Consider the following 27,750-nt stretch of genomic DNA (forward strand, 5'->3'; position numbering starts at 1 on the left):
TGAAGAATTGTGCTGGGATCTTGATGGGAATTGCAATGAATTTGTAGATTGTTTTTGGCAATATTGCCATTTTCACTATGTTGAACCTACCTATCCAAAAGAATGGGAGATCTTTCCATTTTCTGGTATCTTCTTTAATATCTTTCTTTAAAGACACAAAGTTCTTGCTATCTTTCACTTGTTTGGTTAATATTACCCCAAGATATTGTATGTTGTTTGTGGCTAGTGTAAAGGGTGATGTTTCTCTGATTTCTTTCTCAGCCCCTTTATCATCTGTACATAGTAGGACTACTGATTTTTTTTTTCTTTTTGAGTTGATCTTGTATCCTGTCAGTTTGCTGAAGGTGTTTATCAGCTGTAGGAGTTCCCTGGTAGAGTTTTTTTGGGGTCTTATGTAAAGTATCATATCATCTGCAAATAGTGACAGTTTGACTTCTTCCTTTCCAATTTGTATCCCCTTGATCTCCTTTTGTTGTCTTATTGCTCTAGCTAGAACTCCAAGTACAATACTGAAGAGATATGGAGAGAGTGGACAGCCTTGCCTTGTTCCTGATTTTAGAGGACTCCCATTGAGTTTCTCTCCATTTAGTTGGATGTTGGCTGTTGGTTTGCTATATATTGCTTTTATTATGTTTAGGTATGTTCCTGTTATCCCTGATCTCTCCAAGACCTTTATCATGAAGGGGTGTTGGATTTTGTCAAAGGCTTTTTTCAGCATCTAGTGAGATGATCATGTGGTTTTTTTTTTTTCCAGTTTGTTTATGTGGTGGATTACATTGATGGATTTTCATATGCTGAACCATCCCTGCATCCCTGGGATGAAGCCTACTTGGTCATGGTGGATGATTTCTCCAATGTGTTCTTGGATTTGATTGGCCAGTATTTTATTGAGTATTTTTGCATCAGTGTTCATGAGGGATATTGGTCTGTAGTTCTCTTTCTAAGTTGTATCTAGTGTGGCTTGGGTACCAATTATAGCCTTGTAAAAAGAGTTTGGTAGTGACCTTTCTGCTTCTATTGTGTGGAGCACTTTAAGGAGTATTGGTATTAGCTGTTCTTTGAATTTCTGGTAGAATTCTGCTCTGAAACCATCTGGCCCTGGGCTTTTTTTGGTTGGGAGACTTTTGATGACTGCTTCTATTTCATTAGAAATAGAAGAAAATAGATATTGCTTATCTGTTCTTGATTTAATTTTGGTAAGTGATATCTATCCAGAAAATTGTCCATTTCCATTAAATTTTCGAATTTTGTGGAGTTCATGTTTTCAAACTATAACCTGAAGATTCTCTGGATTTCCTCAGTGTCTGTTGTTATGTCCCCTTTTCATTTCTGATTTGTTAATTCTGTCTCTATCTTTTGGTTAGTTTGGATAAAAGTTTGCCTATCTTTTTGATTTTCTTTAAGAACCCACTCTTTGTTACATTGATTCTTTGAATTGATTTCCCTAGTTTCTACTTTATTATTTCAGCCCTCAAAGTGATTATTTCCTGGTGTCTACTCATCTGGGGTGGGTTCTTTTTGTTCTAGAGCTTTCAGTTGTGCTGTTAATTCTCTAGTGTGACTGACTATTCTCCAGTTTCTTCATGAGGGCACTTAGCGCTGTGAACTTTACTCTTAGCATTGCCTTCAAAGTGTTCCATAAGTTTGGGTATGTCATGTCTTCATTCTCATTGAGTTCAAGGAAGTATTTAATTTCTTTCTGAACCAGGAATGGTGTGATTTTGCATTGTTCAACTTCTATGAGTTTATAGGGTTTCTGCAATTTGTGTTGTTGTTGAATTCTAACTTTTTAAAGCATGGTGCTCTGATAAGATACAGTGGGTTATTCCTTTTTTTCTTTTCTTTTGTACCTATTGAGGTTTGCTATATTGCCGAGTATGTGGTCGATTTTTAGAGAAGGTTCCATGTGGAGCTGAGAAGAAGGTATATTCTATTGTGTTTGGATGAAATGTTCTATAAATGTCTGTTAAACCCAGTTGGGTGATAACTTCTTTGTTAATTTTCTGTCTGGTGGTTCTGCCTAGTGTTGAGAGTGGGGTGTTGAAATCTCCCAGTATAAGTGCATAAGGTTTTGTGTATGATTTGAGTTTCAGTAATGTTTCTTTTACAAATGTGGGTGTATTTGTATTTGGGGCATAGATGTTCAGAACTGAGGCTTCATCTAGATGGATTTCTCCTGTGATAAATAAGAAATGCCCCTTTTCATCTCTTTTGATTGATTTTAGTTTAAAGTCTAATTTGTAAGATATTAAGGTTGCCACACTCACTTGTTTCTTGGGTCCATTTGATTGGAAAATCTTTTTCCAACCCTTACCCCAGAGGTAATGTCTTTCTTTGAGGTTGAGGTGTGTTTCTTGTATGTAGTAGAAGAATGGATTCTGTCTTTGTATCCATTTTGTCAGCCTGTGTCAATATTAAGACCATTAATATTGAGGGATATTAATGACCATTGATTGTTAATTCTTGTTTGTTTTGGATTTGTTGTTGGCAGTGGTATTGTGTGTGGATTTCCCCTCCCCCCCCCATTTTTCTTTGGGCTGTTGGTAAAGTGGGGTTATCTATTGCCTATGTTTTTGTGAGTGTAGTTAACTTGCTTGGGTTGGAGTTTTCCTTCCAGCACTTTCTATAGAGCTGGATTAGTTGATATTGTTTAAATCTGGTTTTGTCATGGAATATATTGGTTTTTCCATCTATAGTGATTGAAAGCTTTGCTGGGTATAGTAGTCTGAGCTGGCATCCATGGTCTCTTAGTGTTGGACCTTCTGGCCTCCAGAGTTTCCTTGGAGAAGTAAGGTATAATTCTGATAGGTTTGCCTTTATATGTTACTTGGCCTTTTTCTTTGTTGTTCTTTCTTTATTCTGTATGTTTGGTGTTTTGATTATTATGTGGCAAGGAGACTTTGTGAGTGAGTGTGTGTGTGTGTGTGTGTGTGTGTGTGTGTGTGTGTGTGTGTGTGTGTGTTCCACTCTATTTGGTGTTCTGTTTGCTTCTTGTACTTTCATTGGCATGTATTTCCTTGGTTAGGAAAAGTTTTCTGCTATGATTTTGTTGAATATATTTTCTGCACCTTGGAGTTGGATTTCTTCACCTTCTTTTATACCTATTATTCTTAGTTTTGGCCTTTTCACAATGTCCCATATTTTGTGTGAGGGATTTGTTGGACTTAAGATTTTCTTTGGTCAATGAATCTTTTTCTCCTAGTGTATCTTCAACACCTGAGATTCTTCCATCTCTTGTATTCTGTTGGTTATACTTGCACCTGCTGTCCTGATTGTTTACCCAGCTTTTCTATTTCCAGCATTCCCTCAGACTGTGGTTTTTTATAGTCTCTACTTCAGCTTTCAAACCTTGCACCGTTTGAATTGTTTCTTTCAATTTTTGGTCTGTCTTTTCTTCCATTTCTTTAAAGGATTTTCTCATTTCCTCTTTTAGGGTCTCTATTCATCTTCATGAAGTTGTTTTTAGGGTTGTCCTCTTCTGCTTCAAAAAGTTCAGGTTTTGCTGGTGTGGAGTCCCCAGAGTCTGGTGGCGTTATATATATTGATCTTTCTGTTGTTGACTATGTTCTTATACTCTTGTCTACCCATTTCTTCTTCCAGTGCATACCAGTGGCGTCTCTGCCTCTCCTGGTGAGTACAGGACCAAGGTTCTCTTCCGGTGGGTGCCAGCAGGCCCAATATTCTAATGGTTCTTCTCTTCCAGTGTGTGGTGGCTGGGCTATGGCGCTGGCAGACTCTGGATGGGCTGGTCCAATGGGACAGATTACCCTGTGTGCAGTCCCCAGTCCTCAGGAGGCTCTGAGCAGGGCACCAGAAGGCAGGCTCTTCCCCCCTTACTTCTTCCTATAGTTAATTAATATAAGATGCCAAACCAAACAGTTTTTAAGTCACATAAGGATAAATACTTAATACTACCTAAGCCTTTGAATTCTCCTTCTTCCCACTTTTTAATCCCCTTTAATATATCATTAGTTATTATATATTTGTCATCTCAAGGACTGTATTCTTGAACCCTCAAAAAAAATTTCTAGGACAGTCTTTTGAGGCAGTGACATCACTAAAGAGAGTTCTACTTTCAGAGATATGTCGGTGCTTTTGGTGTGAAAGCCATTTGTTTTTTTCTAAAGGCTGGGATTGATGAAAGAGCACCCAAACTGCTTGGCCAGATGGTTCAGTAGTCCTGCACACACACTCACACACACACACACACACACATATACACACATACACACACTCACACATATACACACTCGCACACGCACACACACACATATACACTCACACACATATACATAATCACACACACACTCTCACACACATACATACACAATCATACACAATCACACACACACACTCACACATATATACACTCACACACACACTCACACAAGTAAATGTGTTGGTGAGATAGTACATTGGATAAAGACACTGCTCCCAACTGTGTCAATCTAAATTCAGTCCATGGACACTACATGGTAGAAGGAGAGAACCGACTCCAACAAGTTGTTCTTTGACCAATAATGGCATATACATTGTTTAAAATATCGAATAAGTACAGGCTGTGAGAGGAGTTCCCTGGACCTCTCCTGAGTATGGGTGCACAGAAGACTTAATCCTACCCCAAATCCTTATTTGGAAATGTTCTTCTGCACCAAGCATTAATTATTAGCATGTTTTCCTCTGGGATCTAAGTATTTAACATTAAATCTGCCAGAAATCCACTGTTAGTACACTGCTGCTTTTACTTATAGAACCAGTTCAGAGCAATGCAACAGGATTTGGACCCAAAATGAAAACATAGAGACATTGCTGAGGAGAAAGGCTTCATACTTTTTCCCTTGAAATTTCCAAAGTCTTACTCACTTTGGAGAAACTAAGAATAGAGTTCCTGGCCATCTTGACGTACAAGTGATATGTATTTTGGCATTTAAAAAATGTATACCCATGTTACCATTATTTACAGAGCAAAGTTCATTAAAATGTAGTATGTATGGCTTGTACAATACTCTTACCTTAATAAATGGGAACTGGCAAGTGGCCTCAGTGTTTTCAGAACTATGCCTAGTCTAGTGAGACTGTTCATGGTGCTTGAACACCATCTTTCCACTTCACCCACTTAATAAAACATTCATTTTGAGAATACACATTCCAGGCAGTTCCTCTGCCTCCCAGGAAGAATATTTTGAGGCCTCCCAGTGACCAGGGGATAAAAAGACTTGACAGGAAAGCCCTAGAATTCCTGAAGAGCTAGTCCTTTGAAAGAGTCATTGTTGTGGAATCTCCCTTTGAAAGAGACCACTTTATCTTGCTTCTGAGCATCTATAGGACAGACAGCATGCTCTGAAAAGAAATTCAGGGTAGCATTAAAGGTAATCTAGTATGGGTAGTGTGTAATTGGAAGAATGATAGTTCCATTTTTATGGTTGCCATAACAGTCATACAGTTGTGCAAAAAATGTGTATCGCTTTTATAGAAGAGAGATGGCACCATTGTGATGATTCTTCTCATATCAGAACAAGTGTTTTCAGATCTGAAAAATAGCAGTGGCTTAACCTTCCCCAGTTAGCACAGCATGCTCCCTGAGAAGCTTTCCGACTTCAGGCTGTTGAAATGAATTCACACTGGTATTTGCATTTTAGCCTGATAAATGGATTGAGAATTAAGGATGATGATCCTTTCAACAGCAAGTTCTGAACTCCTGGCTTGGGAATTCGAAGGATGAGGGAAGAAAAAAAAAAAAAAAAAAAAAAAAATATATATATATATATATATATATATTTATATATATTACCTCAAATAGAAATCTAGGAGAGATGTCTAGACATAGTTAATTCCTTGACTTTGTTACTATTCCTAATTCTGTCCATTACAATTTAAATCCATTAAATTCTGGCCTTTACTTCATTGTGTTTAGTCTCAGAAAAAGATTTGGTTACAATTTCTAAACTATGTTGCCTTTGGAACTTATGAATCAAATTTAAAAATGTAGTGTATTTAAGTGAAAGCATAGCCATACATGCACTACTTTTGGGGGGGAATATTTTCCCCCATTTTTTGTATTAATATAGTCTCTCCTAAGGAAAAAATACTTGGAACTTGACTCTTTTATACATACAAACGAATATCCCATTTGATGAAATTTGATATCAAAATGTTATGAACTTACAATTTCAGAGTAAAATTGTCAAATTTGGGAATGGTACATAAATTGAAGTCCCTTTCAACTTGGCCACCCATACCAAAACTTTGTTTTGGTTGGTATGTATGTATGTTGTGTATGTATTTGTGAATGTATGTTTAAATGTATGTATGTTCATGTTTGTTTTTGAAATAGGGTCTCACTGTGTAGCCCTGGCTGGCCTGGAACTTTCTATGTAGACCAGACTGTCCTCCAACTTACAGAGATCTACCTACCTCCTTAGTGCTGGTATTAAAGGCATGCACCACCCTGTCCAGAAAGATATTTATTCTTAAGTTTTATAATAGGGTTCATTTGGAGCTGGCCTTTGTCTCCCTCCCATCTTTTTTGTTTTCTACTCTTTTCTGCTGAAGAGAAACCCTTTTCAGATTTTATTCACCTATCAGAGCAAGACATTCTGACCCTTGCCCGAACCTGGGCAGATCTCACCACACCAAGACCTGTTCTCCAGCCCATCCCCCACCCCCAAGCTTAGCAGGGAGCAGCCAGAAGAGGAATTTCACTGTTGGCCATGGCAGTGGGATGAGGACTGACCCTGGGGTGGAGGTGACAGTACAGACGGGAATGGTGTTCGTGTGCACAGTGTACTCACAAAAGAGAGGTCACAGCACACACTTAGCTGTGAACATGCAATGTGAGAGCATCAGTGTACTCACAGAAGAGAGGTCACAGCACACACTTAGCTGTGAACATGCAATGTGAGAGCATCAATGTACTCACAAAAGAGAGGTCACAGCACACACTTAGCTGTGAACATGCAATGTGAGAGCATCAGTGTACTCACAGAAGAAAGGTCACAGCACACACTTAGCTGTGAACATGCAATGTGAGAGCATCAGTGTACTCACAGAAGAAAGGTCACAGCACACACTTAGCTGTGAACATGCAATGTGAGAGCATCAGTGTACTCACAGAAGAGAGGTCACAGCACACACTTAGCTGTGAACATGCAATGTGAGAGCATCAGTGTACTCACAAAAGAGAGGTCACAGCACACACTTAGCTGTGAACATGCAATGTGAGAGCATCAGTGTACTCACAAAAGAGAGGTCACAGCACACACTTAGCTGTGAACATGCAATGTGAGAGCATCAGTGTACTCACAGAAGAGAGGTCACAGCACACACTTAGCTGTGAATATGCAATGTGAGAGCATCAGTGTACTCACAAAAGAGAGGTCACAGCACACACTTAGCTGTGAATATGCAATGTGAGAGCATCAGTGTACTCACAGAAGAGAGGTCACAGCACACACTTAGCTGTGAATATGCAATGTGAGAGCATCAGTGTACTCACAAAAGAGAGGTCACAGCACACACTTAGCTGTGAATATGCAATGTGAGAGCATCAGCAGATGCATTCGTGTCTTTCCACAATGTCAGAATTTATTAAATAGCATCGAGTTCACAAACTATGGTAGTTTCATTTCCCAAGTGGTTCTGGTTTCCTTGATAGCCACTGAGGGAAACACAGTTTGTTTTTTGTTGTTGTTGTTGTTTGTTTTAATTTCCAATCTTAACTACTAATATTAAGTATAAGTTCATTCAGTAGCTGAGTCTATATCTACATATTTAATTTTTATTGGTCAGTATTCTCATAAAGTAACCTCAGTCAGGTATTTCAAGTCTGAATTATAGGGAAACTGCTATCAGTAAAAGAGAAACAGTTGTTCGAAAAGCTTAAGATGATGAGACTTTCTGGGCCTAGGGACCTGGTCCTGACATCTCACTTCCATCGTTATAGGTGTGCATGCTGTTTTCAGAACATTGCAAAGCCTAGCTCTTAAGTTATCTGGAACAGGAAGTAAGAGGTCAAAGACACAGCTGTCTTTGCCTCCTCTATAGAAGCCCTCTTGATTAACTTTAGTGCCTTAGGTAAGCTTATTGGGGAGGTTATGACCTTTGCCCTTAGCAAACAGGAAGCTCACTTCTTCAAGGCATTTTTCCCATGCCATGTTCTTATTGCAGCCTACCTAGACTCCTGTGTTTGGGCCATCATTGTAGTTGTCTAATTTCAATGTCTTATTTATTTACTTATTTATTTTAATTTTCTCTCTTGCCCCACTAGAGGCTAGCTGGATAGAAACCTTTGTTATGTTCTCAAGTGGATTCTGAACACGTAGGGCAGTAGATGCCCACTACATATTTGTTGGATGAAAGAACTCTGGCCTGTGTTCTCTTGGTTTCCAATACCTTCTGCATGTTGATGCTCCATTGGTTCCAACAACTCAGATTTATTCTTGATAAAAAAAAAATAAGTGGAAATTATGAAAATGACTTCAATTATATACAGTTATAACCATTTAGGGGAAAAGGGAAAGAATATATTTCTTGGGAAATGCCATATTTGAAAGGTTTTGTGGCTTAAAGGGAGTCAGTTAATCTTTGTGGCTACAAAAGGCCTGACTATAGTTGTGCCATAATATATTTGGGTTAAGCCTCCCACATGGTTTGTAACGATCAGAACTACATAAAGTTGAATGCCATGCTAATGAGGCAATGGACTCTTCCTCAGTGTCCCATCTCAAGCATGCCTAAGATGTGGGTTGCTGTATCTCATTGTGTTTGGACACCAAGGATCACATTTGGACTGGAGTGAACTGTGGTCTCTGAAGTGATAGAGTGACATTTTAGGGTATGGATATATCATTGGATTGAGGTTAGATAAGTCATAGAGCAGTTGCCTAGGTCAACACAAACCAGGAAAGAGAGAGAGGGAGAGAGAGAGAGAGAGAGAGAGAGAGAGAGAGAGAGAGAAAGAACCAGAAATTGATAGAATGGTAAAGTATCGGGAACATAAAAACATAGGGGAAGATAAAGAATGGAAAAGAAAGGTGAGTTCTCTAAGAGTAATTTGAGTTTTGAACTATTTAAAGACTTAAATATTAAACAATAAAATTAAATCTAAGCACTCAGGAATCTGAAGAAAAAACTTGATTTTGAGTTCAAGATTAACTTTGATACATAGTAAGATCTTGTCTCAAAAAAATAGTAATAATAAATAGTGATTTATAATACATTGAATTAAAAAAATCAATGACTTGTGATTTATAATACATTGAATTAAAAAAAATCAATGACTTTACAACGATACAAAGAGAAAGGGAAAAAGATGATAATTGTGGGGTAGGGTAGAACAGCAAACGCTCCTCTCAATGGAAGGGAGCCAGCCAGTAAATGGACAATTTTATAACTTAAAAAATTGTAGTTAAGCAAAAGTCATCCAAGGATGCTGAAAGCACTAGCTGAGTAGTTGTTTTATCTTTCATTTTATTTTATTCATAAGATCTGAGAGTCTCTTTCCATATAAGGTATTTTCTTTGTGCTGGGTAACAAGGAGCTTTTGGTTAGTCTGCTCTGGCTATTAGTTCCTTAACCTACTATCTACTGAAGCCATCTTGACAGTGTCCCTTCTGATGGGATGCAGTATGAAGGAAGCCCAAACCTCACCTGGGAAGTACTCAGACTACTCAGTCTTTAATCAGCCAACCTCTTTACAGCAACCCTCTAAACAAAACTTTCTCTTTATTGGAAATGTAGAAGTGATTAATTTGGAGACAAGGGCTTGCTCTGTTTCTGAAGCTGGCCTAGAACTTTACTGTTGGCTTAAGTAGCCTCAAATTCATTATTATCTTGCTTCCACTTCTTGATTTCTATAATTACAGGCAGGTGCTGCCATAACTTACATTCAATTTATGTATCTTCATTTGTCTCTTTTTTCTTCTATGAGTAAATACTTCAATAAGTTAGAACAGATGACATTACAAGGCAACTGGCCACTGTTTGAGAAAACAGTAGTATTTTGTTAAAAGATGGGTAGACATTAAACAGACAAAAGAGGTTATATCTAACAATTACAGTGTGGAAGCTAGTTGGATTCTGGATCAGGAAGAGAAATATGCTGAAGACTTGTAATGGACAGTTGAAGGTACTAATATGTAATTTATAAACTGGGTGATAGAACCACTTCCTCCTAGGCTTAGACTGTAGTGTTGTGATGCCATAGAATTCCCACAGTCTGCAACACACACTGCAGTACAGACGGCATGAAGGGTTCTGCAGTGTAACTCCTACCAGGTGTTCATATATGAAAAGAAAAATAAGCCAATGTACAAAGGAAGATTCGGAGGGACACAGAAGGGGAAGCAAATATAGCTAAATGGTGACCTCTGATGAATAGGTTTTGGGGAAGAGGGACTTGGGATTTTATTACAAGGTCTAGGATACTCTGGATCTCATTGTGTAGCACTGGCTAACTTAAAACTCCTGATCCTGATGTCTTTCGGGTGCTGGAATTTCAGCCTTGAGCTACCAGGTGTACCTCCTGCTCAGTCTCTATAGAGCATTGTACTGCTGCTCTTTCAATGTCCTTGGGAATTGAGAGGGAGGAAGGTTGTGTGGAATACTCTCTCTGCTCCCCTAGCTGGGGCAGCCGCCCACTGTAGCAGCTGAATCTTCTCATGTGGCATTTGCAGATCCATGAGAAGTTCAGTGGGTGAGTGAGTAAAAATATGGAACAGGGAAAGCCATTTCAGGTGGTTCTGAGTCCCTTTTCATCCTTGTTCTAGAAAAGGTCAAAGAACTGAACATTTGCTGCCAACATTTGTGAGCACTTGAGGCTGCTTTTTGTGGACCTAGGCTGGCTAGGTAAAAGAGGCTTCACAAGAATGCTATGCCATTTCTTTCTGCCCATCGTATGTCTTCATGGATGTCATTTCATTACTGAGTGGAAGGTCGAAGTAAAGGTTGGTGCAAGTGGACTATGGTCACTTCATTCTCTCATCAGACCTTAGACTTTTGTTTTTGAAAATCTGGAATTTGTGTCTGACTCCAGCATTGGCTATGTGTAGAACTGAGAGAAAGAATTGGTATTAAGGTTTTGACCACTGCTGTTTTAAAGAATGGTTGTTGTGCCCCTTTCTAGACTGGGAAAGACAGACTGGACTTTGATGGTCACCCCAGCCAGTGAGGATTTAGTGAGTTGCTGACAGTGCAGCTCTCACCTGGCTTGGCTCTGTGGCAGTGTTCCAGGGGGACATAGCATCTTAAATAAGTACTCTCTTTATCTGTTTCTTCTGATGTGTTTGAAATAAAAATTTCTGCTTTCTCTATTAACTGTGATACCATCTAACTAAGAAAGTATTGGAGTGAAAATTTTATTCTTTATCCTATTAAAGTTATTTCTTAGATTTCTTTTTCCATCCCTTCTTACCCATTCACCACCATTGACCCAGATCCTTCCCATCATTATTGCTTGCTCCCAAGGAGACAAACCCAGAGTCACGGGCAGAGGAGGACCTCTATAAATTTTGTTACTCTGGAAATGGTTCCTAAACCACAGTTTGTAAAACACTGTTTTATGAGAAAAGAAGATGGGATGAAGACAGAAAAGGACACCCTTGGAAACAATAACACTGTGGTGTGACCACAGGGTTCCATGCCAAGAAGTCATGAGTTCTAATCCTAAATGTGTTTCTCAAGGCACAGTGGCAGCTTTAAGTGGAAAAGTGATAAAGAGAGCCCTTTAGTTATTGTTGCATTCACTCTTAAGCAGCTCATCATTGCAAGCATGCTCTCAGGGAAATCTGCCAGACCTGAAGTTGTCTCTGGCTTGTCACAGTGGTAAGACCTGTATATAAGTATAAGTTTATCAAGGACAGTGGTCAGTGCCTTGGGGGGGGTAGTAGGTCACAAACATGGGTAGCATAGGTTAGAAGGCAGAAGGAATCCACTCTGTAGATTCTGGAGATCTCTGGGGGAAAGATGGCATTACATTTGGGTCTTTAAAAGCAAGGTTGGTCTTAGACCTTAGAAATTGGTAGGGAGAGTGACATGGTGCAGGAAGGGAACAAACCATGGCTAAGAGAATAGAGATACAAGTTGGGGATGTAAAAAATAAAGTAACACAAAGACCAAAAAAAAACTAAACCCACTGCAATGTTACTTACTCTCTGCATATATCTACTTATTTTCTAGATCCTAAACATTTAGATTGTTTTAGTTTTTCAGTAGACATGGTAACGTTAAAAATAAAAGTATAATGGCAATGAGAAAAACATTAACTTATTAACTTACAATTCCTTTATTAATATAATTGGTATTATAAAGAACTAACTTTATAATAAACCATGTGTCTTTTACCAAAAAAAAAAAAAAAAAAAAAAAAAAAAAAAGGAAAGAAAGAAAGAAAAGAAAAGTGACTGGCTTTTAATCTAAGGCTGAATTTGTGTTTAATTCTTTAAGGAGCTGATGAAGGGCTTAGACCATATACTTGCTGTCTGCTGATTAATCTGCCAATAACCATAATGTTGGGGAGAAAATTTCTGTGATAATTGGTTGGGGTCATGGCTAAAATCTAGTGAGGTAAATAATGACCAAATGCTATGAAAACTAGGTAACTGCTTCCAGCTGAAAGGGATTAGAGATGATGGCACCTTCAGGGGACAAAGGAGACAGGATCATGAGAGCACTGGTTGTCACCCTTCCTAATGCTGTGACCCTTTAATACAGTTCCTCATGTTGTGGGAACCTCCAACCATAAAATTATTTAATTGCTATTTATAACTATTATTTTACTATTATGAACTGTAATATCTGATATGCAGAATATCTGATATGCAATTCCTGTTAAAAGGTCATTTAACCCACCCCTCCCAAAAGGATCAAGACTCATAGGTAGAGAGCATCTGAAGGATGTGAATGACAAAGGAATAGAAATCTCTTCTGTATGGTTATTTCTCAGGGCTCTTAGCTGGATCATAAGGGAGTACAGAGGCTTTTAATTATTCCTCATGTGTCCCTTTCTAGAACCAATTGCTTTAAGTGAAGCAGACTGTCTTGGGAGTTTGATGTTCCTTGAAAAGTTCTGCTGCCCCTCAGTCACGTGCTTTCAGGTTACATAACTGTTGCTCGGCAATGGAATTCTGCAGCCTCCTGGAGCACCATCCTTTTTCCCTCCCCTGCCTGGCACTTCATTTTCTGTGGGTCAGGGTTAGCTTCTTCCTAACCATTGTTGCGGAACTCTTTAAATATTTGGTCTCACAGGTTCTAAAAGCTGGCAGGCCAGACTGCTCCCAGCATGTTGTGAGACCAAAGCCTTCCAGAAAGGGGGCCAGTAAAATCTTCAGCATGAGTGAAGCAGCTGGAGGATGCAGTGCTCAGCCATTGATACTCAACAGCTCCCAGCCACTGTGGCCCACACCTAGAAGGAGTTCTCACTCGCCACCTGTCATAGCAAGTTTCTAATCAGAGGTGACAATGGGTTAATATCACTGGGCCTCAGCATTGAGGACTGGGGCTTATCAGGGTCACTCACTTTTCCTTACTGCTGTGGTTTCTGTAGTAGGAAAGCAAGTCTAGAGTCTACTCCTCCAAAACAAACCCTTGTTGAAAGCATTCTGAGTTTGACGTTGTCTAGAAATCTGTTCTTGGTCCATACTGCATGGTTCTTTGTCTCAGCATGCTCTCTACAGTCGAATCTTAGTATTCATGAATTTGTTTGTCCTTTTCCTTTCCAAAAAAGAAAAAATTAGTTTTAGGAAGCTTGCAGATATTATATATAATACAGTGACTTTCTTTTTTTATTGTTTAATTTTATTTTGTGACTTTCTTAAAATTAGGAAATGGGGCAAAAGATATCTTTAAATAGCAAAATAGATAAAACTAAGGTAGAAGCTAGAAACTGCAAATAAAATCTTCCAGAAGTATTTACATATGGTTTTTCTAAGTTTCCTGGGAGCCAAAACAAAGACAGAAACTTAAACATAAAGCATAAAAAGGTATGCATCTGTGAGATCAGCTCATATGACTATTTCTTTGTATTGTGCCAACTTCACCTGTAAGTATGCATAATAGTGTACCAATTGGTTAGATGTCCTGTATAAGTGGCATAGTCCCCTGTTGGCTTCTTACAGTGTCTCTCAGGGTGGGCCCACGTGATGCTAAAGCCCCTTTTTAGGCCAAAGATTGCACTGGAGGTCTGTGCAGAGTGTTCCATTGCAGTTACTGATCTCAAGGGTGCTCCGTTGAACCCAGCTTCAGGGAGATGCTGTACCACAGGAAGTGCCAGGGGCAGATGAGTCTCATAGGAGCTGCTAATACCAACTTAGAGACACTAACACGTCCTATCATTAGGAAATCAGACCAGCATATACCAATTGATTGAATGTTTTCATTTAATGTTAGAACATTGACCTAAAATCATTCAAGGGCACATAGTAATGTTTTTTCAGTGTTGAGGGTCAAGCCTTAAGAACGAGCAGCTGTTCTGACACTGAGCTACACTCCCATCCTGTCACACAGTAAACACTGTAAGCATACTGCCTATGTTAAGTCAACTCTGCTACTGTGCCAAAAAATAGTGTGGTCTATCCTTATTTTATATAAGCAAATTAATATAATTCTCAAGTGCCATGAAATCATACTCTTTGATTTGTTTCCAACCATTTAAAAATACAAAAACTGGGACTAGAGAGATTGCCTCCACAGTTAAGAGCATTGGCTACTCTTCTATAAGTACTCAGGTTTAATTCCCAGCATTCACAAGGCAGCTCATACACATCTGTAATTCTAGAGGATCTGATACCCGCTTCTGCCCTCTGCAGACATCAGGCATACAAGAAGTACACTTACAAACAAGCAGGTAAAGCACCTATACACATAAAATATGCAATAAAAACTGCAAACGCTGATGTTGGCTTTCAGGCTGTTTCCAAGTGGAAGGCTTTTCCCTGTTCTGAGGGCCATTCATTCAGCTTTTCACAATAAGACCCCTGAGTGTTGTACATTGTAGCTCACTTTAACTTAAACTTTATGTTTCTGGCTTAAGAGTAGATCAGAAAAGATTATGATGGAGTGAACTAAGATTTTACTCAGAAAACAACTAACTGTAGAAGAGCAAAGGAAAAAAAAAAAAAAAAAAAACAGAACAACACAAAAAACCATTACAAGCCAACCACACCAACCACAGAAGCTGAGCTGAGCTGTGTTGCTGATGACAGGATCTGTTTCATGCTGGAAATGTCTTAATAAGCATTAGCATTCATACAAATACAACTTACTAGTTAATCCTCCAAGTAAACTAATAAGCATACCCCATCCAAACAAACAGCATTTTTTATTTTGACCTAGAGGGATATTCTTTCAGCTTCTTATGATGTCATTATGATAAAATAACAGGACCAAACCAACCCATGTCAGATTTAGTTACATAGGTATTTTTATTGACTACTCAGTGTTCATGAAGCATTTGACAAGGTTTTATGGAGGAGACAAAAATGAGCAAGGAGCATTGTGTAATTCCTTCACCTTGTAGACTAAGTTCAAGGTCCTCCCCATTGTACAGTCTAGTACTGTGTAGTCAGAATCAGTTTGCTCATCTGGGACCTTATGTTATCATTTATCCAACATTTCATCTTATACCAGTCAGAACAGCTAAGACTTAAAAACTGAATGAATGAATGAACAAACGAACAAATGAACAAATGAATGCAGTAGGTGCTAGCATGGCTGTAAGGCAAAGTGAACATTTATTGATGGTGGGAGTGAAAACTGCTGCATTCACTGTGGAAATCTGTGGAAGTTCCTCACAAGTGTCCATCTACCACATGATCCACTATTCCACTCCTAGACATATTCGCAAGGATTCTAGCTTCCTACTGTAGAGAAACTTGCTTATCCATATTCATTGTTGCTTTATTCCCAATAACCAGAAAATGGAAACCGCTTAGATGTTCATCAACTAATGAATGGTCCTGTGTCTGAAATGCATAGTGTCTTCAGCCTGTTGTAATGTATGTGTACATAGGTCAGAGAACAACTTTCAGGAGTGGATTCTCTTTTTCACCTGCTGAAGCAGGATCTCTCTTTTTGTTTCTGTCATTCTGTGTACACCAGTGTAGTTGACCTGTGAACTTCTGGGCAGTGCTCTTATCTCCGCTTCCCCTACTTCCCCATAGGGTTTTCTGGGATTATACGTATGTGCCACCACATCCAGCTTCGTATGTGGGTTCTGAGTGAAGTAGTTTGCTGTCCCAGGAGCACAAACTGTGATCTGGTCTGTTTCTGAGTAGAATTATATCATGCTTAACTAGGTTAATTACTGTCCCCATGCCAGAAGGCAGGTAACATTTTTTGGCACACTCTGTTTACCTGGATGGGAGATGATGCAGGAAAGTAGCTGCAGCTGACCCTCAAAGGACCCGCTCTTGTATACTCTGTGGATAGGGAGGCCAAGCTCAGACACTAGAGAGAAGCTGATCAAGAGGAGCTGCCCCTCTTGAAACAGATACTTACTTGTTGGGAAGCTGCCTCCTGGCTGCCTGATGACACATGTTCTCTCTTGGGGCGAGGAGAAGTTGATGTAAGGTCATGGAGAGGAAGTGAAGGGTGACCACACCTTTGTCTCTTCCAGTCTCACATTCCTCCCTCCTTAGAGAGAGATTGTAGATGTTCTTTGCAACAGATCACATGTGCAAAACGAACTGTTGTTTAACATTCTATGACGGTAGATTATTTGTGCTAATTGTGTTTTCTCTTTCCTAGAAAAGACTGTATCTTCACCATTGACCCATCTACCGCTCGAGACCTCGATGACGCCCTTTCCTGCAGGCCTCTCACAGATGGTAGGATGGAAATGTCTCTGCTGCTCTGTGCAGTAGGCAGCCTGCATCCCTGGGTGATGAATACCCATGTCTGCTTTCCATGTGTTCCTTAGGCAACTCAGTGGGCAAGGATGGGTTTGCTTCATTTCTGAACTTGATTATACAAGCTAAAAGTTGAGCCATTGTGGAGGCTCTGGTGAGGGAGAGAATGAGGAATGTCCTTTCCCTAGCTATTTATGGGTCTTAGAAGAGGTAGCCATGAGAGCAGAAGAGCACTTCTAGGCCTTGGCTAGCTCCAGCATCAGAATGAGGGATAATAGGGAGACAGCTATGAGCTCTACAAAAAAGAGACTGATGTTGTCTTCAGGCTCGGCCTCCCTCAATATGCAGTGCAGTGGGACCAGGCACACCCTCCTCATACGTGCCTGTTTAGGCCTGACCTACAGATGTCCCACTGCTCCTTGTAGCTCTTTGTCTATGGAGAAAATTGTGAATGGCATACTGTTAAGGGCCTTCAAACATTCTTGGGGATGATGGTAGAAAAGAAAAGCCAGGCTTGCATCCAGGGACGACAGTAGTAGGAAGAAGAGCAGCAGCTGATTGTCAAAGGCAGTGTGGAGGGTGTGAGGGGAAAACCCTGTCAGCTCCCTCCATGCCCAAAGATAGGTTTCAGATACTTCTGGCCCTTTTCTAGAGGGGTACCTTGGTGAGACTGTGCCTTTGGTTTTCCTTGGAGATGAACTTGGACTAGCATAGCCTTTGATGGTGTACCCATGAGGTATGCACATCCTTTTGATTTTAGTCTACCACAGAGCATTGATAGTCCACCTTCAAAGAATTCATCTCTCATCTTCCTCTGATGTAAACCTCTATGTTTCCTTCTCTGCTGCAATAAACAGTGAGGATTAGTAGGCATAAGCCAAGAGAGGGCCTGTTGCCTAAAACTGCTTGACTTCTTTTTGTAGGTGCCTCCCCCCCCCACCCCCACATACTCCTATGGCACAGGCTAATCTGTGCTAGGCAATGCTCTGCTTCTGAGCTGTGTCCCCAGCACATATTCTCATTACATGTTCCTGTGATCTAAAACTAGAGCAGCTCATATACCCAAGCAAACTTTGGCCCAATGTCTGAGCAGTCTTTGCTGTGCATAGAGGTTTGAGCATAGAGTTCCTTGCTCTTTCTGCAGATCCTCTCCAAAGCACCAGCATGAACAGTGCCCTAGGCAGAAGCCTGGTGATACTGGGCCTTCCTCCCCTTAGGGTTACAGCTCATCTCTGTTAGTGGTTGGAAATAGCTGCTCCATTTTCTCTCTCCAGTATTATAGTTGTTTATGGCAGATGTATAATACCTGCTTCTCTATCTCTGCTCACCTCAAACTCTTGAACTTGCAGGTATAGCAAGGAGCTAGAATATGGCCTGCCTCACTCTGCACAGCTCCTTTATATCTAGTATGCAAGTGTGTGGGCAAGGGTTTCATGGAGAAAATGGGTTTTAAAAATTCCACACCCCCCAAAAAAAAAAACTCAAAGAAACAAAAAGAACAATAACAAAAAAACAAAACAAAACAAAACATATTAGTAGCAAATAGTGTTCTTTATTTGTTATACCATGGAAAGCCACACATTGCATTGTTCAGTGGGAATTCAGACATGTTATCAAAACCGAAGGAAAAGGAGAAGATTTAAGTCAGGGGGATGTCAGAGAAGCTTTACGAGTGTAAGTATGCAGACCTGAACTGCAGATGGGAGCAAGGTCCATGAAAGATGAGGTAAGATGAGATGAGGAAGAAGAGTGTGGATAGAGAAAGAAGGTGACTGAGGTGGCCCAGCCTGGGTGTTGAGAAACTGCCCACAGGTAGACACTGGAAATGCAGGAGGACTTGCTGTTTGGGGAGAAGGTTTCACATGGAGTTGCCTGTCTCGTAATATGTATTTATATGAGCTGCTACACATATTAGAAAACAAATAGGCTGAATAGATGATGTCATGAAACTATAGCAAGAGAGCCCTGAAGGAAGGTAAGCAACACACCCAAGTGCAGAGCGTGAGCTTCCTGGGACAGTGGGATCATAAGCAAGTTTCCTCTCTGCTCTACTTTCCAAATTTTATAATGTGCTAATAGAATCTTTATAATGAAAAATCTTTGTAGTAAAAAGTTATGAGGTGCCAGAAGTCACAAGCTGCCCAGTAGCTGCCCACTGCACCAGGTGATCAGACCCTTCTATCTGTTTGGTAGTTCTTGCATTCCTCAGAGACAATTGCCATCTGTGCATTTGGCAGGCCAGCAGCAAAAAGAAGAAACCAGGGAAGTCTTGGGAAAGGCCCGAGATGGTCAGACAAGCTTTTTTTATGGTGGCACTTCCGCAATTGGCCATTGTGACAGCTGGTTCTGCCAAGATCATTTATCCAGGGAGATGGGGTTGGCTAAGTTCAGGTTCCTTAGTTACCAGTTCATGTCAATTTCTACTTAGAGGAAAAAATATTTACTGTTTCAAAAAGCAAATACTGTTTTCTGGCCATATTTATGTAACCTGTGTTTATTCAAAGAAAATACTATATAAGAATTATGTTTTCCTTTGGTCCCACAGAAATCATTGGATTGACTATTATGTGAACAATCAAATACACAGATAGGTAGAGCCTGCCAGTACTCACACTCCCTTTCATAGTGCCAGTGTATGACCAGGTCTTTTCTATCAGGTACAAGATATAGATAGCAAATTGTATAAAGTGTTAAAATTAACCCCCCAACCTCGGTACAAGATATAGATAGCCAACTGTATAAAGTGTTAACATTAACCCCCCACTACCTCCCTTCCAAAGCAGAGCTTTGCCACTTTCCCGATCTGGGATTCACTCCTTTTTGTAGCCGCAAAACACACCTAAGGAGAAGGAACACTCCCCAGCGATGGGGGTTCTTTCATTTTTTCTTGAGAAAATACTTAATAGCAAGTGGAATTGTAATGATATCCCAGAATCTAAAGAATAAATCCCAGCTTGATATTTTATGATTGCAACAGATTGCTTTCAGCACACCTCACAGTTGACCTCACCACTTTATTGTGGGAATACCACAGCTGTAAGCTCACCCTCTGGTTTTTTAATTACCCTTGCAGCATTCACTTTATTGAATATCCAGATTGCATTTGAACTTGTTACCTTAAAGGCAACACATTCTGCCATAAGATTGTGTGAGTCTTAGGAGAGCCTCCCCTGCAAGGTTAATAAATACTGTTCACTTTCTGCAGTTTTCCACTTTAGTACCATTAATGCTCCTCGGTGCCATATAGCACAAATACTGTGTCTCATGTGAAAATTCCTCTAAACTAGAGTTATCATTTATCTTCCAAATCCCAACATCTCTTTCCTGTCTTGTGGCTGATATAGTATGAGTCCATCTGCCATGTCATAGAGTCTTTCTGCCTCTGTGAAGTCTGGGGTGTATGGTTCCCTGGATTGCAAGCTCTCCTAGCAAGTTCTTTACTGGACAGAGCTGGGGTCTGGCTAATAGGTGCTCATTTTTCTCAGTTACTGCTTTTCTGTAGTGTCAAATGGCAAACTGTCAGGAAGATGGGTCAGGGCCTTTAGCTTTTGTGATCTGAACACTCTACACAATTCTACATCACCTTGTTGTGTTATTTGTATCCTCTAATGTTTGCTCTGTCATTAAACATGGCAGGGATGTCCTTGCCAAGTGAATGAACAGAAGAGGAGAACAGCTGCTAATGAACTTAGGTTTCTATTTGGAGTGATGAAGGAGTTCTGGAATTACATAGCTGGTAGTTGCACAATTTTGTGAAAATATTAAAATCATGAAAGAAAAAAATGAATGAGTGAATAGTGAATGAATGAATAAAAAAATAATAAGAAAAATAAATGGACAAATATAAATCCACTTATTCTTGATGCTTTCTGGAAATTGGAATTTGTACTTTATCCATAACTAAGCCAGGATCTTAATGGAATGTCCATCTGGGTACCCATAGTCACATCCTTTTTGTTTCCTGGCTACTTTCATCTCTGAAGCATGAAATACCAATCCAAAATGTCCAGCCTTCTTCATAGGCACCTGCCTACCTGTCCCACCCCCCTCCCCCAGTTTGACTCAGTGAAAGAAGGGCTCTCCTTCTAGACTGATAAATGACAGTACATGGGGAAGTGGATGCCTTCCAGTCTGCATATCTCAAAGGAATGCAATCTTTCTCTGCTCTCACAGGGTTTCGTTCTCACTGACACTCCAAGATTGACAATAAAGTTTACCTTGAATCAAAGCAGCAGAGAGATGACCAGGGACCTCCTCTTTCTCACTTATGATCAAAAAGGCGTGTGAATCTTTCAAAGCCTCTCCCTACTACTTCCTGTGTCTCTTTATATGTATCCTGGTCTTTCAAAATCTCTATGGCTAATTCCCACCAGCCCATTGCTGACTTCACCCTCTGATTCAAAGGAAACTTTATTGACAGTCACCAAGTGTCACTGCAAACAAATATCCTGCAACATTTCTGCCTACAGTCCTTATTCAGATGACCTCATTTACCATAATTAAAACATCTGATCTTTTGATTTTTCTTAAAATTTTTAGAAATCACTATTAAAGCTGCATCATAAGTCTGAGATCCAATATCAGCTGCATTTCTAATCCACTCATCTATTGGTGCTGATCTTGCCTTTAAATCACCCTTTGCATTCTGAATTAGCATTTCAAAAGCCAAAGATTCAATTAATATTTGTATAACTTCGGTATCTGATATTATTCTATTTAATACTGATGTCAATCTTTGTAAAAACAAAACAAACAGTGAAGGCTTCTTTTGGGCCTTGTATAATTTTAGTAAATGACTCAGTTCTCTTTCCTGATTTTTCAACCTTGTCTCAAGCATTCAAAGCTGCAAACTGACATGAGGCCAAGGTGTGATCATCAAATGTAAACTGCCTTTGCAAATCATCATACCGGCCATTATTGAGAAACTGATCTTGAGAAATTTCCATAGCCCTAGCCCCATTTCATTGTTCTATGACCCTAGCTTCCTCTTACACCATATTTTTCATTGTAACTGAGGACCAGCTTCTAATACTGCTGTAGCTAAATCTTCCCAGTCTTGGGGGATAATTCTGTTCCAAGTTGCCCATAAATTTAACACCTGCTTCACATAGGATGAATTCATACTATATAAAATGACTGCTTCTTAAGTTTCCTCAAATCTAACATTTTTACAAGATCCCAGTTAACCTCTGTATATCCTTGGGGGTGCCTATTATCTGGTGGTCATTCTTGTGTGGTAACTGGATAAATTAAGGTTGATTTTCTTACAACCTGGGTTGCTCCTATTTAGTTTCATCATGCAATGGTGCAGTAGGTTCTGCTCTAAACTCCTCTGTCTGTATGTGAATATTTTTCTTAATTTCATTAGTAGGTCTTTCTAAGGCTTGTACCTTAGCAGTCAATTTTTCATATTTGGCACAGATATCAAACCACTTTTTTAAGGATAAAATATGAATTACCAAACTGGTAATAATTATAATCGACATTATGTCAGTCCCAGCTATGTTGATTATTCCATTTATTTTTTCTCCAATTTCAAACCATTCATTGTGGAACCATAGAGTCTTAACTCCCTGCATCATAATATTCCCCATTCTTAACATGGGAAAGTTTTGTTTTTTTTTTTTTAAATGCATCAGCTGCCCCAAGCTAGTGAGAGGTCACTGACTCTGGTCTGACAAATGGAGAAACTACATAAGACCCAACTAGACTCCCTTAATATAGTTGGCAGTGGTGCAGCTGGAACGACATATGAGGTCATTGGCAGTGGATCCACGATCTCACACTAATGCACAAACTGACTTAGTGGAGCCAATTCTATATGGAGAGATACCCTAGACACTGGGGAGTGGAGAATGGGGAGGAACCTTGGGCCTGCCTCAGTGAGACGATGGGACAGACTTAGTAGACTTCCTAGGGAAGACCTTATCCTCTCTGAGGAGCAGATGGGAAGTGGGGGGAGCAGGAAGAGAGGAGGAAGGGGGAACTGGGATTGGAATGTAAAAAGTAAATTAATAAAAAAAGGACTTTAAAAACCCTCTCATTTGATAGTTTAATTATTTATAAAGTTTTTTGTAGTTACAGGGCTTTTCCTTGTTTGGCCATTTTCACAATATGAAGTTCAACTAAAGTCTTTCTGTCATTATCAACATCAAGCAAAATAAAGTTCCCTGAGTATATGCGTGCATCAGAAGTTTGTCTTCTTATGCTTTTATATACATTTTAAGACCTATATTTGAGACTTAAAAGTTTTTAAAAGATGTTTTAGGGACTTTAGAGATGACTCAGCAATAAAGATGTCCTGCTCTTACAGAGACTCAGGTTCTCTTCCCAGCAGCCTTGTCAGACAACTTACAAGATGCTTGTGACACCAACCCCAGAGGAGCCAGTTACCACAGGTGCCTGTACTCACTTGCACACACACATCCACACACAGACACATGCGTGTACATATAACTAAAAGTAATAACAAATCTTTTCTAAAAGATACCTTAAATTTTTATTTTTAAAAGTAGTTATCACATTCCAGGTACTGGTGGTGCACACCTTTAATCCCAGCGCTCGGGAGGCAGAGGCAGGCGGATCTCTGTGAGTTCGAGGCCAGCCTGGTCTACAGAGTAAGTTCCAGGACAGGTTCCAAAGCTACAGAGAAACCCTGTCTCAAAAAACAAACAAACAAACAAACAAAAAATAGAATCATCAAGATATATACAAGCAAAAATTTAGGTGCTCTTAGAAATACATTTTAATATAAGAGTACATGTAATTCACACACATTTCATTTGCTTACTCTTTTGGGAATACTGTAACAGCAGCCTCTGCTAGCTCTGACATGGATAAATTAAACAGGTTTTAATGTAGAAAGCATTACTACATGTAAAGATTCAATAAATTATGGTCACAAAGGACCAATTCAAGAAAATATAACAATGCCAAACACATAATTCAGTTTTCTTAAAAATATATAAAGCAAAATGACAGAAATACAAAGATGAGTTGATACATTTTTTTTATTGCTGTGGGTTAATTTCATATATCTTTATCAGGAAATGATACTTTAAACAGACCAGAAGATAGGTAAAATTATAGAAAATTTAATCCACACAGCTAGTATCTGCTCTTACAAGCTTATCTAATACGCAGTATTTACAATTAGAGAATGCATATTGTGCTTCTTAAATATAAGATGCAGTTGTTATTTTCTGTGCAAGGTACAGTGATTTTTAAATATATTAAAGATAACTATGAGAAAGTATTAAAGAAAATAAAATACAAATGGGAAATTTAACCATTAGATTTTTCCTTTTTTACTCTACTAACTTTGCAATTAGTCCAAGACACAAAACAAAAAGCCCTTGAAGTGTTACCAAACTGAGACCTGAATCATACTAATAAAAGTCTAGCACATAGGTTTGAGCTTCTTTGCCAGGAATGTGGCTAGTGTCAGCTTAATGATGAGTGTCACTACATCACCAATCATAAGACGCAGTAGTCAATAGCTGTGGCCCCTGCCATGCCGATTGTGTCATAAGAAGCTGATAATTCTGCCAGACTCTGAATTCCTTGTGCCCCAGCCTGACCCTTGGGAACAAAGGCTATGCTCTGTTGTATGACTTTGCAGAAGCTGTAATAAAGCAATGACCACATTTCATCTTTCTGCAGGAAATGGTTGATTGTTTGATACATGTTTAGAACATCACTAGGCATCCACTTTGTGAGTTTGTTTTCTGAACGCCTTATATAGGAACTGACTACATGAACAGTTCCTTTACATTTGAACCCCAAATTTACTTAACGGGTTGGAATCTTGAACTCTTTTACAAAAATAAGAAATGAAAATCCATAATCCTGAGACATTGCTATTATTAAAATAGTATAAATAAGCACATGAAAAAAATGCTCACAGGAAGCACAAATGATGAAGAATAGTTTTTAAATAAAATCAGAGAGTTAGCTGATAGCCTTCTTTGTTTTGAGAGCACTATAGCAACTAAGATGAATTTAAACCTAACTTCATCAGCTACTCTGTGACCAGAAATGTAAAAAAAAAAACACATAATTTGATCTGATGTATATTTTCTAGCCATTAGTTGAGATGGATTTTCAAAAGATTAAAATTGTCTTAGAATTGGGCTGTTACAGCAGCTATCAAAGCAGTAACATCTTGCCTGCTCCTCCCTCCTGGTTGCCTCAGCCAGCATAGACTTTCCTTCTTTAACATTCTTGTTATGTGTTCATGCTGCGAACTGACTTCTCCATTCTTCACTGTCTGTACACAGTATGGGGACCAGCAGAGTAAAGACAATCAGTAGCCCCAGAGGGCTCAGGGACAGAGAGGAGCACGTGGCCCGGCGTACATGGCAACTGTCAGAAGCTGCTGGCTCCTACGTCATTCTTTGTTTTGATTTGATTTTTTGAGATGGGGTTTCTCTGTGTAGCTTTGGAACTTGCTTTGTAGACCAGGCTGGCCTCAAACTCACAGAGATCTGCCTGCCTCTGCTTCCTGAGTGCTGGGATTAAAGGTGTGTGCCAACAGTGCCCAGCTGCATTGTCATTCTTTAACACATAGAAAACACTTGTAGATACTGGTTTTTTAAAAGGAAATTAAACACATTTCAAAAATCATCAGCACCATACAATCAGATGCTTAGACCATTATTCATTTTCTAATTATAAAACGTATGTTAAGAAAAGTTCATCAATAACAACAAAAAAATCAACAAGTTTGGATATTTCATATACATTTCTCATTATACAATTGCCAAATTAACAAAAATTAAAGTTTAGCTATGACATGTTTCCTTCTCTTCTTCGGTCCACTTAAAGATCAACCAGATGAATAGCACAATTCAGGGTGTATTTAATGTGGTCCTCCAATGTGCCTCGAGGGATATAAGCTACCTAGGTCTTGGTGGCTATTTAATCCATCACAGCTTTCTACATAGCACCTAATGTTCCTGTTTTAGGCCTTGGGGTTTCCACTTGTTACTTTTCTGAAACTGCAGGAGCCACTTAACTCAGGAATGTGCCTTGTGCTGTCCTGGTTCCCCACAAGAGAACCCAGGGTTGTTTAGAAGCCATTTCTACAAGGGACAGGAAAAACCTAGATACCCACAAGCCATCTATGGAGAAAGGTGGACAGACAGCTGATCCAACACCTGTTTCCTGTGGGCATGCTCATGTTCTTTTGCTTGCTGACTTTGGTTGCTGACAGTACTTGCTAGTACTTTGCTTCGGGAGGTGGGGGGAGCAATAAGCTTTGCTTAGTAGCTCCTGCACGTCTGGAGGCAGTTAAGGAAGGCAGTGGCTTACTGTCCACTGTATCTAAATCTAGGTGCACTTACTTGGACCTCTACCTGCTCCCACACTGTAAGCACCCATACCTTGATATCTGTCCCTTAAAAGTCTAGACCTTAGGTGACTTTTGTGGAAAGTCAATCTCAGGACTTGACCCTCCCTTCCTGGGAAGAATACCACTAAGGAGGCTCATTCCTTTTGGGGAAGAATATTCCTGTGCCTGTGCCTGCTCTACAAACCACAATAAATGAATTATCTTGTGAGCATACTTCCTTGGCAGTGTGAGAGAAGCAGGGTCATCTGGTTGTGCCGTGTGGAAAAGGCTGTGTCCACAGCATCCTCTGCTACATCAGCAGCTTGAAAGAAACCACAGTTCCTTGTGCTCCTGCCACCATGAACATTGTATCTTACCAAGCCTGGAAGCTACACACCCCTTGCCCTCTCACCAGCTCTGTTGACACTGGATAGAAAGGGGGGCCCCAGGCTTTTGTCACAGTTCACAGAGTAGGGAACAAGCTTTCCAGTCAGCCTTTCTCAGCACTACGGTATGGGCTGATCTTACAGTGTCTGCAAAGGTGGCTCACTGGGGGGCAGATATATGTGCATCTCAACCTCCATTTGTCAGATTCTCATCCAGTAGCTCACCCAGCACAGATGTAAAGATGCTTTTCAAAGTTGAATCGACACTGAACATGTGGACTTTCCCCTTGTCATTATTCCCTAAACAATAGAATCAAATAACTGTTTACAAAGCATTTATATCATATTGGGTTTTTTAAGTACCTAGAGATTATTTTAAATGAGGATATGCATAGACTGTATGCAAACGGAATTTGAACATTCAGGCCCTTCAAAGTCAGTTTTGGTTACCTGCTGGCTGTCTTAGTACCTGACCACCCCTGCCCCTGGCTGTTTTCATCTGGAGTTACCTTTTTTTCTTGACTTTTTGGCTATCGGCCTTGTTATGATTCTCCCATATGGGCCTTCCAGGCCTTGTGGCATTTGTATATCAGGCATAATTCCGTGGTTTGAACCCTCAGAATCAGTCATCCATAAGCTCTTAGACCATAGGTTATTCTTTACCCTGGTCCACCCACTTTCATGAACAGAATCCTAATGCTATGATTCAATAGGGTGCTTTCTTGAAAATTGCATACTGTACTCATAGGTTACTCACACCTAATTAGGAAAGTTTAATCTGTCATCTGTTGAAAATGTGCCATATATATCTTTAAAAAATAAGACCTACATGTACCTTTAATTTCACCAGAACTATATATAGTATCTGTTCTTTGTGTTGAGAAGGGAACCTTATTCATTCTTCAATAGATTTTGGAAGGGAAAATTTCCACTTGAGGGCAATTTTCCACTCAGATACACTTCTGGACTCTGTCTCTGACATCTTCATGGTGCCTTGTGCTTTGAATGCTGTCCCTCCTACACCTCTTCCATGGCAAATCATTTCTAATCATAGTTTTGAAACATTGTTACACACACACACACACACACACACACACACACACACACACACACACACACACACACCCTTACCCTTGAAGTCTCTTATGTCTGAGGGCATTCTGACCTCAGGCAAATCACAGGCAGCTCAAGT

General features: G+C 39.7%; 1 protein-coding gene across 5 annotated transcripts in view; it reads left to right on the top strand.

Moving 5' to 3' along the window:
* Dis3l2 (DIS3 like 3'-5' exoribonuclease 2) overlaps positions 1 to 27,750 on the top strand; it is a 309,815-nt gene that overhangs the window by 186,959 nt on the left and 95,106 nt on the right. For all 5 annotated transcript variants that reach the window (XM_051190714.1, XM_051190718.1, XM_051190717.1 and 2 more), the window contains one exon: positions 16,741 to 16,820. In XM_051190714.1, the coding sequence (XP_051046671.1) occupies positions 16,741 to 16,820 (80 nt within the window). The remainder of the gene's footprint in view (positions 1 to 16,740; positions 16,821 to 27,750) is intronic.

The sequence above is a fragment of the Phodopus roborovskii genome, unplaced genomic scaffold (genome assembly GCF_943737965.1).
Source record: "Phodopus roborovskii unplaced genomic scaffold, PHOROB, whole genome shotgun sequence".
NCBI lineage: Eukaryota > Metazoa > Chordata > Mammalia > Rodentia > Cricetidae > Phodopus > Phodopus roborovskii.